The sequence below is a fragment of the Pelodiscus sinensis genome, chromosome 8, assembly GCF_052426305.1.
Source record: "Pelodiscus sinensis isolate ZL-2025 chromosome 8, ASM5242630v1, whole genome shotgun sequence".
In the NCBI taxonomy this organism is placed as follows: Eukaryota; Metazoa; Chordata; order Testudines; family Trionychidae; genus Pelodiscus; species Pelodiscus sinensis.
In genome coordinates this window covers 17,236,617-17,249,352 of record NC_143059.1, presented here as the reverse complement: position 1 = coordinate 17,249,352, position 12,736 = coordinate 17,236,617, and the positions used below count along the sequence as shown (strand labels likewise).

At 46.5% G+C, this 12,736-nt stretch overlaps 1 protein-coding gene across 2 annotated transcripts in view; it reads left to right on the top strand.

The window, feature by feature from the left end:
* The window catches only part of BMPR1A (bone morphogenetic protein receptor type 1A), a 174,174-nt gene that overhangs the window by 154,999 nt on the left and 6,439 nt on the right, over positions 1–12,736 (top strand). For both annotated transcript variants that reach the window (XM_075934831.2, XM_075934830.2), the window contains 2 exons: positions 3,691–3,866; positions 4,717–4,847. In XM_075934831.2, the coding sequence (XP_075790946.1) occupies positions 3,691–3,866; positions 4,717–4,847 (307 nt within the window). The remainder of the gene's footprint in view (positions 1–3,690; positions 3,867–4,716; positions 4,848–12,736) is intronic.

Here is a 12,736-nt window from a genome sequence, read left to right as displayed (position 1 = left end):
TGCTCCTGCCGGGACGCAATGCCAGCCTCGGACGGCCATGCAGAGTGAATCCGTTGCCTGGGGGAGTCTCACATCCCCCAAAAGTGTAACCATTGTTCAAGACTCACCTCCTGGGCCAGGAAAGATAGGGAGAGGCGCCTTCACATGCTCCTCTTCGACACAGCCTTGCAACCTCAGCAAGCTGACTCTAATCAGCAGCCACACAAACACCGGGCTTCTTCCACCACTACGGGACTTCAAAAGAAACCGAGTCTGTCCCCAGCGAGATACCTGCCAGCTGCCTTTAATGGCAGGGAGAACCAGGCAGAGACAGCCGGGACATCTGGCATTGTGAAGCCACATCCCCCTGCCTCGGTGGCTTCAAAACCTAAGCGACCACGGGAGCCTTCCCAAATGCTGGCTCCCCAGGCGGCATCAGTTCAGTCACTTCTTCTTATTCCGGCGCCGAGCGCTGAGCCAGCACCGAGAGCAGCCTTGGACCCGACCACGACATTGGCCCCGGCACCGCCTCTCAGTCACTGCGCGGTGCCGGATTACACGGCGCCGACCCGTTCCACTGCCGGCGCGGTGCCGATCGCTATTGCCCTTCCGCATCATGAGCAAAGCAATTCAGCGGCTAGTGCTTCAGCGCGTGCCACAACTCAACCACCCCGGAGCCCTGCTGCTCTCCGTTCTCCACGCCGCCGCAGCTGCTCCCACTCTCGCTTCCTCTCCCCGGCACCGTCCTCTCCTCTGCCGGCACTCCGATCCCCACGCCGGTCTTCTCACTGGTACGGGTCTCCTTGTGCCTCTATCTGCCCAAAGAATTTCCAATCTCGTAACCTCATGCATAGTGCAATCGTACGCAACGAAAGGTTTACCCCTTCCATCCCAACCACACGCTCACTCCACTAGAGCCGTGGCCACATCTACAGCGTTTCACAGAGGGGTATCTCTGAAGGACATTTTCAGAACGGCGACTTGGTCCTCTCATGAGACTTTCGCTAAGCACTATTCTATTTCTCTACTCTCTCACTCAGGTGGGGCAGTGGTGACTGCGGTACTCTCCACGGCGGATAAATAGGAACTCCTTGCCCTCCTTCCGTTTTGGCGACTACTGCTATGCAGTCACCCATAGTGGAGTACCTGCGAGGACATCCCCGAAGAAGAAAGCGAATTTACTCACCTCCGGTGCAGTAACTGTCGTTCTTCGAGGTGGTGTCCCCGCAGGTGCTCCACTACCCGCCCTCCTCCCCGCTTTGGAGTCCTCTCTCTCTCTCTGCTCTTGTCTCTTACAGACTCCGAGGCGGTTTCGAGGAACTGGCGGAGGGCCGGGGGGTGAAGAGGAAGAGGCGGGGGGCCGGACCGCGTGACAGAAAGAGCGCGAAAGCCGCGAACCCGCGGCACATGCGTGGTCCGGCCGAACACTGCTCATGACAAGCTTCCATCTGCGGTGCCGGGGCAAGCCCAGCACCCATAGTGGAGCACCCGCGAGGACACCACTTCGAAGAACGACAGTTACTGCACTGGAGGTGAGTAACTTCGCTTTCTCCACAGCATCATGGTAGAGGCATGTCACCTTCCTGGTGTGCAGCTCACAGTCACGGACTATCTCAGCAGAGAATTCTCTCACCACCCCAATGAGAATTCTCTCACCACCCCATCTTCTAGGAGTGCAGCTGCCCCCAGTGGACCTCTACATGGCAAAAGAGAATGTAAGATGCAGCCAATCCTGCTCCCAGTTCGCTCTGAAGCAGAGCTTCCTGATACATGCCATCCTGTTTCAGTGGTTAGAAGGTCTCCTCTATGCCTACCCTCCATTTCCCCTCATCAGCAGAGTCTTGCGGAAAGTCAAGGGGTACGAGGTAATGGTGTTACTCATCATGCTGACCTAGCACCATCAGCACTGGTTCAGCATGCTCATGAGCCTAGTGTCCTGTGCTCCCCCATAGCTGCACGTGCACTCAGATCTTTTGTCCCATTACCACTACACCAGAACTTCAGGCTGCTTCATCTGACTGCATGATTCCTCCTTGGCTGAACCCCGAAAAATTACGTATGTTCAAGCGAGGTTCAGAAGGTCCTCCTTGAGAGTAGTTACTTATAATCTACTTATGTAGTGAAGTGTACATAGTTCCCAGCATGGGCTCAGCAATGGCATGTTGTCCCGTCTGAAACTTTCCTTTAGGAGATCCTTGACTACCTGCTCCACCTGATGCAGCAAAGGCTAACGCTAGCCACAGTCAGGGTCCACCTAGCTGCCATTTCTGCATTTCATTTCCCCTTTCAAGACCTCTCTTTTTTTTGCATGTCATCACATCCCAGTTCCTGAAGGGTCGCTTCTCTCAAAACCGGGATCTTCTCCTGCAGTGGGACCTGACTCTGGTCTTGGCAAAGTTCACAGGACCACCATTCGAGCCTCTTGCCATGTGCCTCCTTTTGTTGCTCTCTTCTAAGGTAGACTTCCTGGTAGCGATTGCATCGGTTAGAAGAGTGTCCGAGCTCTGGGGTCTAGCATCAGAGCTTCCGTACACCTGCTTCTTCAAGGAAAAGATCCAACTTCAGCCTCATCCAGCCCTCCTTCCCAATGTGGTATCTGCCTTTCAGTTGGATTGGGACATTTTTCTGCCAGTTCTTTACCCCAAGCCTTATGCAAACTATGAGGAGAGGCATCTCCACACACTGAATGTCTGGAGATCACTGGCATTCTATTTAAGAAGAACACAAGTCCCTTCCACAAGTCCATGCAGCTCTTCATGGCCTACAGGGAGCAGGGGCGGCGTTCCCTGATATCCACCCAAAGGCTCTCAAAGTGGATCACCTCCTTTATCTGAACATGCTACGAGTTGGCAGGGGCCCAGCCACCAGGGTTGATCAGGGCCACTCTACTAGAGCTCAAGCTTTTTCACATGCCTTTCTCACTCATATCCTGATCCAGGACATCTACCGAACAGCAGCATAGCTGTCAGTTCCTACTTTCACATCACACTATGCCATCATGAAGTAGGCTAGGGAGGACGCTGCATTCGGCAGGACTGTACTGCAATCTGCATGTCCTTAACTCCTATCTGCCTCTGCTGACACTGCTTACAGTCACTATGCTGAATGGACATGAACAAGCATTCAAAGAAGAAAACACAGTCACCTGTTTTGTAACTCGTGTTCTTTGAGATGTGTGGCTCATATCCATTCAACCTCCCATCCTCTTCCTTTCTGTCAGAGTTCCGGCAAGAAGGAACTGTGGTGCGAGGGGCCTGTATAATATGGCATATGCACATCATTTCAGGGAGTGCTAAGACTCTGGCCCCTACGGGTATTGCTTAGGGAAAAACTTCCAACATCGGTGCTTGTGGCAGACTGTGCATGAACAACACATCTTGAAGAACACCAGTTACAGAAAAGGTAACTGTCTTTTCTGTCTGCTTAGTCATGTCTGAAGTGTTTTTTCCCCCCAAAGCAATCATGTAAAGCTTCCCATTGGAAGTTTTCTAGTAGTTTTCTATTTAATAGTATAATAGTTTTCTGTTTAATCTGTCTAAAATAAGCATCATAGATTGTAAATTCTAATATTGAAAGGAGAGTTTGAGAAAGAGATACTGATTCAGTTATAGTTCAAAACTTTATTTCGTACAATAATTACATCTTTCTGCATGACATCAATTCATTTATACTCCTCCAACAGTTCATTTAATCTTTACTATTTATATCTAGTGATACAAATGAAGTTGACGTCCCTTTGAATACAAGAGTGGGAACAAAACGTTACATGGCCCCAGAAGTCCTAGATGAAAGCCTAAATAAAAATAATTTCCAGCCATATATCATGGCTGATATCTACAGTTTTGGCTTGATCATTTGGGAAATGGCTCGGCGTTGTGTCACAGGAGGTAAGACTTGAGTTTAAAAATGTATTTACAAAACTACATGTTCAAAAGAATTTACTTAATACCTCTAGTCCAAGAATAAATTTTGAGAGCCAGTTAAAAAATACTTGAATCATACCACTTGGATTAAGTCTCAAGGGCAGGTACCCTGCGGTTTAAAAGAATTGTCACTTAATTGTAACCTGTCAATAAATTATCTTCTTAATACATTTTAATAATGTAATCTACTATACTTTATGGCTTTTTTAACACCTTAATTCTGTGTTTTTCTTCACTTTTCCTCTTATTTCCCTTATGATAAATGAATAGGCATAATTTTTTCCCATATTCTTTTCAGTATCTATTTCCCCCCTTTTTTGTTTTATTCTTGTGCCTCCGTTCCTGTCCCTTTCCCCACATTGTTTTTTCTCTCTCTCCCATATTTTCTGTCATCGTCGTCGTCATCATCATCGTCATCTCATCCCAAATTTGCAGACTCTCTCTTTAGGAATTTGTAGGACCTTAATTTAGACTGCATCTTCTTGGGGCAGCGATTTGTTATATGCTCAGTGAAGCACAATTCTTGGATATGGTAAACTAGGTGAAATAGGAAGATTTAAAGAAATCTCAAAATAAAGTGGAAGCTATGCAACTCCTGTTGCAGGGAATACTGCATAATATGTAATAGAATAGATGGCACCAAAGTATGTATTGCAGCTAATGTTCAGTGAGACAACAGATAGTCACTATGTTGCTGACAAGAAAAATGCATGTTAATTTATGCTTCTTCAGTTCGTTAGAAGTTTAAAAAGCAGATTTATGGATTTAGTTTGTTCTTGGAGATATTTACCCTGATCTTTCATGCACACTTCAGGTATTGTTGAAGAGTACCAGTTGCCATATTATGACATGGTGCCGAATGATCCATCTTATGAAGATATGAGAGAGGTGGTTTGTGTCAAGCGCCTACGCCCAGTAGTGTCTAATAGATGGAATAGCGATGAGGTAAGTATGCTGAAAGTGGGAGGAGTTCAGATTTTAGCACCTAACATGTAATAAAGGTATTAGGGATGTAAATTTTTTATTATTTGGCTATTCAAATAGTTGATGCAACTTGCATTGACTATTCGAGTAGTCGATAAGGATGCTTCCGCCTTTGAAGTATAGCAACAGCCCCAGGGCTGTTGCTGCACTTCAAAGGTGAAAGCACTGTGGGGAGATATGAGTCCCCAGCTGACCCTAGGTTCCATGCAGTGCTGCCACTTTGAAATGCAATGGCTCCTCATGGCGTTTCAAAGTAGCAGCACTGCACGGAGCCCAGGGTCATTGGGGGATGCCATGCTCCATGCGGCGCTGCTGCTTTGCAACTTCCTAGGGATCATGGCGACAGGCTCCATGCAGCATTTCAAAGCGGCAGCGCCGCTTGGAACCCGAGGTCAGCTGGCTACTTCCCCTCTGATCCTGGGCTCTACACAGCACTGCCACTTTGAAACTTTGCATGGAACCCGGGATCTGGCCCCAGGCTCCACGCAGCGCTGCTTCTTTGAAACATCCAGTGTGCTCCCCTGCACCTCCCCACTGCCTCTTTCTGATAGAGATAGCAAGGGATGGGGGGGGAGGGAGAGGAAGCGACTAGTCAACTAACCTGTTGACTAGTCGTTCACATCCCTAAAAGGTATTTTAGGTTTTCTAAAACAGGAGTATAGTAGGCAACAAAATCAGACATTCTAACATTTTCAAATACCTGTGACCATAATAAAAATACACTTGTTTGATTTTTTGTTTTGTTTTTTGTTTACCCATCTAGATGGGAAAGAGAAATAACATCCCCAACCCGAAACCAATCTAGTGTTAGGCCTTAGTATTTTCCTGTGTTTTGAATGTAGCTACAATTTTATGTCATTTTAATGCAATTTTTTCACACTCCACCGCTGTATAACTTTTTCTGCCATACTGGATATATTAGAAATTTTTAACTCTGTGGAATATTAGGTGATACTGGTGTGTTTGTAGACCACAGAGGAGAGGATGGGGTTGATCATTTGAGCCTGGTTCCTTTTTCATGGAGAGATACGATTGGTCATGTTGCACAGTTCTTCAGATGTGATGTGTGGAGGACCATTCGTGGGATGCTCTGATGGTGCAGCTTGTACTCTAGCTAGCAGTGTTTGTTAGCATGCTTATGTGCCTCCCTGATGGCTCAGTGAACAACGAATGTTCCAAGGGAAGGGTGTAAAAGAGGCATAGTGTTCCAGCTCCCTCAGTTCCTTCTATTCATGAACAGCTGAATGAAGGTATAATTGCTTTGGAATTTTATCAAATCTGTATGCTTACTATATAATTGGTTGTAGTTAGTTTTTGTTATTTTTGTTAGTACGGTGTTAATTTAATTTAGAATATAAGTTATTCAGTGCCAAAATGAAGGAACCAGAGACTAGGAAGCCCACACTAAAGAGGTACAACTCAAGACCAGCTGTGTTTTCTGGCATCCCATGCCCATGCAAGGCCCATGCAATGACATTCACCTTCAAAATGCTCTACCTTCATGTTGCATGTGAAGACAGAAGGAGCAGGCTTTAGGCCATCTCACTCCAGGAAGCTCTGTCAGAAAAGTCTCCTGGAATTTAGAGCAAGCCTCCAAACGAACCTTCAAGGCCATGATTGATGTACAAGACATGAAATTCACCCAATAACAATTAGTGTATCAAGGAAACTAAATGCCCTGGCAGACCACCTTATTAGGTCAACATCTCAGGTGCATAAGTGGTTGCTGATGGAGAAAGTGGCAGCATACCTCATCAGCTTGTGGGGGACCTCTGCAATAGATTTTTTGCATCCAGCTGTAACAGGAATTCAGAAATACATGAGACAAGAACTTGACTTCTCATGAATTTTGGATAAATTGAGATCAATGGCTCATGTAAATGTTTCCCCATTTTCCCTCTTCATAGTGTGATAAACATAAAACAAGAGCAGTCCAAAATAATGTTAATAGTGTTGGCATGGGCCACATGGTAGTGATATTTAGGACTTTATTAATGTGTCTAAAAGGGCAAACCTTTGTTGTTAGTACTGGACTTGTTGACCTATTCTTCAGTTTCTTTATCTAATTGCACAGAGGATAATACACTTGCAGTGTTAAGAGTATTGTTGTTCATTAGAGGTACAAGATGACCTGATCAATTCAAAGAAACAGGCCACACAAAAATGTTGTGGTTATAAATAAAAAAATGTTTAACTGTGGATTTCAATGTCTAATGTACATCCATAGCATCCTATGTATATATATCTATATCAGAGGCAGGGAGGGGGGATGGCTGCCACTAAGCAGCCTCTACCTGTTGGCAGGTCTGGGCTCTGCGGGGGGTCCCAGCAGGGAGCTGGGACCCTAGCGGAATGGGACTGAGCAATCCCAGCTCACGCCAGGTCTGGGAGCTACCTCCACTGCACCTTTTCAGTTTACATGAAGTAGAGCAGGGCTGCCTGAGTGCCCAGCTCTTAACTGCATTGAAACTACAGAGGCACAGGAGGGGTAGCTCCCAGACCCGGTACAAGCCAGGCCTGAGGAAGCCTTTCCTTATTGACTAATCGTGTAGTTGGTTGATAAAAATGTTATTGACTACACAATTAGTGGATTACCTGTCTCTTAACATCCTTCGTCTTAGATTCCCGTGTTTCTGTGTAAAATAAATTGGTTTTTACTCAAGGTGTAAAGATTCTTGAAAGGTCTTAATCATCTATATTCACCAGTTAGAGATCCCATATCATCAATGTAAACCTAGTGCTTATGCAATTAATTAAACATTCATTTGAACCTGTAGGCATCAGTATCTTCTATTTATCTATTGATATTCATCTTGGTAATTGTCTCTTCAGCAAGGCATATAAATGAATTATGAGAGGTAAAGGTGTGCCAACCCTTTACTATCTTCATCAGAATATGGAAATTCTCTGTACGCCCCATAATTCTAATTGAAATTTCTTTCACTCGAAAACACCATGAGGCCAGCCTCGGATCTGGAGCACTCCACTCCGTCTCATCAGCCCTCTCCATTAGCCAAGTCTGAGAAGGTTGCTCTTTCAGGCTCTGGTACCAGGGACTCTTCCTCTGTCCTGCTTAGGAAGAGATCCCATTCTTCAAGTAAAGGTGACTCCCCTTAAAAAAAGAAAATGAGGGCAAACACCTAAGACACCCCTTGCACCAACCTCAACTAAGGTACCAGACAAGGAGGTGCTGAACTGCCCTGGACACTGCTGTCAGCACCAGTGATCCCGGTAAAGCAGAGTAGCTCAGAGTAACATCCGTGCTGACGATCCCACTGTTCAGCACTGATGGTATGCCCTGATCTAGCAGGTTCCCTCCCTCCACTCCTGTCGGCTCAGCACCGCCACTCTCCAATGATGAAGATGAGGAGCCCTTGGTCAGTACCCACACACTAAGGCATTCCTCCCCAAAATAGCCGCAGCAGCAACAACTACTACCGCTTCAGCCAGCCAGCCAACTGGCCTTACTGGGACCCCTGATCACCATACAAAGCCCAGCAATCGCATCAAGTGCAGCCTCAGTCACCTCCATCTTGCACTATCAAGGGCCATGTCTGTACCCTCTCTGGATAGTTCTGTTTATCAGGAGGAAGATGAACCAGGTTTAAGTGACAAAGAATCCTCATGTCCACCAACACACATCATCTTTCTCTGACGCACCGATGCCCTCTCCCCTCCACAGCAGGAAACAATTTTAAATCGTTCCAAGAACTTTACAAGAGCGTGACCAAAGTCCTGGAGGCCTCCCTAGTGAGCCTTCCTGAAACCCAGCACAAATTAACCAGCATCCTACATGCCTCTCCATCTGCTAAGCTGACACTACCAATAGGCCCTACATGCCTCTCCATCTGCTAAGCTGACACTACCAATAGGCCCGGCAATCATGGACCTTGCCATGGTGATCTAGCAGACGCCAGCAACAGTTCCACCTGTCTGTAAGAGGTCAGACCTTAAATATTATGTCACTCCACAGAGCGTTGACTTCTTGTTCTCCCAAATTCCTCGGTCATAGATGCAATTAATCATAGAAGAAAACAGAACACGGCTAGAACCACATCTTACGGCAAAGAGTGGAAGTGCCTGGACGTCATGGGGAGGAAGGCCTGTTCCTCTACATCTCTCCAACTACAGATATCAAACTACGCCATCGTGATGTTTGAAAATGTGATGTGTATTTTGTGAGCAACTATCACATTTTATTGATAGCCTTCCAAAAGAGAGTAGTTCTGGGCCAACATAAATGAAGGCACCCTGATTTCTCGCATGGCTCTACAAGCTGACTTGGACGTCTCCGATACCACTTCTTGCGCCATTGTGACGGCCATTGTGATGAGGAGGTCATCATGACTCCATCTGTCGGGTTTTTCCTGTGAGGTACAAGTGATGGTGGAGGATCTCTCTTTACATAGCTCCAAGTTATTTGTGGACTCCACCGATGTCTCTCTTCACTCCCTCAAAGATTCCTGAGCCACACTGAAGATGCTTGGTATTTATGTCCCTGCAACAAAATGAAAACAGGGAAGATAATTTACTCAAAGATACAAACCCATGTCCTTTAGTCAATCACAGAGGCATTTTGACAACAGAAGGAGCAACACCAAACCAGACGGAGGCAAACCCCTGACCAGCCCCCTCTACCTCTCAACCCTTGACTTCAAGGCAAACGTTTTGAAGGTCAGGTTGAGTCTGGTAGCACCTTTCTGTTGAAGGCAACCCAGCCCTACCAACTATTTCACCAACATCTAGCATCCTTCTACCATCAATGGTCCTCCATCATGACTGACAGATGGGTTGTGGACATTAGAAAGGGTGGATACTGTATCTCTTTCTGGTCAATCCCTCCCTTCTCACCCTCTTCAGGGACTCATCTCAACAGAGCATTCTCCTCCAGGAGACGAACCACCTGCTCCATCTGAGGGCTATAGAACCCATAACTCACTGCTACAGAGGCAAAGGATTTTACTCCCATTACTTCCTCACAACAAAAGTTTGGGGAAGGAAGACCAATTCTTGATCTCATGAAGCTCAATTGACACACAAGACCACAAATGTTCAAGATGATTACCCTATCCATTATCATTCCTGCCTGAAACAAGGGAGGGACTGGTTGTCGATGCTCAATCTCCAAGACACGTATTTTCACGTATCCATTCACCCATTGCATCGAAGTACCTCAGATTTGCAATGCACACTTCCAGTACATAGTGCTACCATTTGGACTGTCCACAGCTCTTGAGAGTCTTCTCTAAGGTGTTCACCACAGACAAAGGGGTATTGATATTTCTTTACCTCAACAACTGCCTGATAAGAGCAAAAACAAATGAAAAAGCTCAGAACACAGTCTCTCTAATCCGGACTCTATTCTAGACCCTTGGTTTACAGATAAATATGTCCAAATGCAAACTCTAGCCAGCTCAGATAATGGAATTTATTGGAGCTCACCTCAGTTGTGTAGAGGCTATAGCTTCTTTCCCACAACAAAAGTTCCAGACTATATGGGCCCTTATCTCACTGGTCCAATCCAGTCCACAAATCCCCACAAGGACTTGTCTCCAGAAACTAGGACATCTGGCAACAGCCACTTAGTAATGCTGCTTGTCAGACTGTACATGAGGCCCGCGCAGGAGTAGCTGAGAACTGCATACAAACCATGCTACAACAGCATCAGCAAATTAGTGTCAATCCCAACCAGGATCTCTAGACTGGTGGGCAGACCCAAGAAATGCGTGTATTGAAGTACCTTTTCATGAACAACCCCTGTCCATGACCATCATGACAGATATCTCTTTCCTGGGCTGAGGAGTGCACTCAGGGACTCTCAGGACTCAAGGGCGCTGGTCTCCACAGGAATGCAACCTGCACATAAACATATTAGAACTCGGGGCGGTATTCTATGCATGCCAGCATTTCCTGTACCTCATACACAACAACAGTGCAGATCTTCACGGACAACCAAGCAACCATGTATTCTATCAACAGGCAGAGTGGAATGAGATCATACCTTCTGTGCAGGGAGGCTGTCTGCCTTTGGACATGGTGCATTGCACATGATATCCACCTGCAGGCGTCTTATCTACTGAGCAAAGACAACCTCAACAAGAATTTCAGCTCCAACTATTAATGGGACATGGCCCCCCCCAAATCCTCCATCAACTGTTCAACAACTGGACTTTTCCTACAGTGGACTTGTTTGCAACCAGTGCCAACAAGAAGTGTCCACAATATTGTTCCCGTTCAGGCATTGGCATGCACTCCCTGGGGGTGTGTTCACAGGACCCTGCAACACACTATTTTACAATGCTTTCCCTCCAAGTCCACTCCTCCGTCAAGTAGTCAACAAAACAACTGTGGGAGGCAGCAGCATGGGGTGCAGGCTGCTCTGCAGAAGCTGGCTCCCTGTGTGTACCAGCTCCCACCTGACCTTCTCCCCCTGCACTGCTGCCACTATATGCAGGGGCTGCTGGAGTCAGCGTGACCCAGGACCGAGCAGTCCCAGCTCAGGCTGGTCTTGGGGCGCTATGCCTCTGCATTTTAAATGTCGTAAGAGCCTAGCTGCTCTTACTGCATTTAAAATGCACAGCCACAGTGCGGGAGGCTCCGAGAGCCAGTGCGAGCTGTTCAGTCCTAGCTGGAGCCAGCTCCTGGAGCTAACCCTGCTGCAGTTCTGCAGAGTGGCCGCTTATCAGGTAATCATGTCTTTGATACAAATTGTATCAACTACACAATTAACAAGATAACTGCATTTTAACATCCTTACTGCTCATTAGAATGCTTTTTTTCCCCCTGTGCCTTCAATAAGGTTTCCTTAAAATACTGCCAGCTCTCCTGGACTCTTTTTCCTCTCCTGTTAGCATCCCAGGATCCCTGAGGGAGTCAAAGTCTGTTTTTCTGAAGTCCAAGGTCTGTATTTTGCTTCTCTTCTTTCTATCTTTGGTCAGGATCCTGAACTCAACCTTCCAGTGATCACTGCTACCCAGGTTGCCACCCACATCTACTTCACTACCAATTCCTCCCTCTTTGTGAGCAGCAGGTTAAGCTGAACATGGCCCCTGGTTGGTTCCTTCAGCACTTGTACCAGGAAGTTGTCCCAAACATTCTCCAAAAACTTCCTGGATTATCTGTGTACTGCTGTATTGGTCTCTCAACGTCTCAGAGTGATAGTCCCCCATGAGAACTAGGGCCTGTGATCTGGAAGCTTCTGTTGTCTGAAGAAAGTCTCATCCACTTGATCTGATGGTCTATAGGGTATACTAACCACGACTTCACCCTTGTTGCTCCTGCCTCTAAACTTTAGACTCTCAATAAGTTTTTGTCCCTGTTTTATACTGGAGCGCTGAACAATCATACTTCTCTCTTACAGTGCAATTCCTCTACTTTTTCTCCCCAGCCTGTCCTGTTTCTGAAGTTTATACCCTTCCATGACAGTGCTCCAATCATGTGAGTCATCCCACCAAGTCTCCATTATTCCAATCACATCATACCTCCTCCAATTCTTCCTGCTTGTTTCCCAGGCTTCTTCCATTCGTGTTCAGACACCTTAGATAACTAGCTGATTGCCCAACCTTCTCCGTATGAATCAGGGGACCTTCTCTGTTGCACCTTCCTCCTTGTGTTTCTTCCCGGTATCCCACTTCCTCATTTACCTCAGGTCATAAGTCACCATCACATTACTTTTTTCCCCACCCTGTCTGAGATTGTTTGTATCTTTTGGATATGCCCTAATTTATCCCATTTCACTTGTCACCCAGTCTGACCTGCTGCTTTGCCAACCTTCCTAGTGGTGGGAGACACTGGATACGCAATATGACACCTCATTACTTTACTATGGGATATTTACCTGACCTATTGAA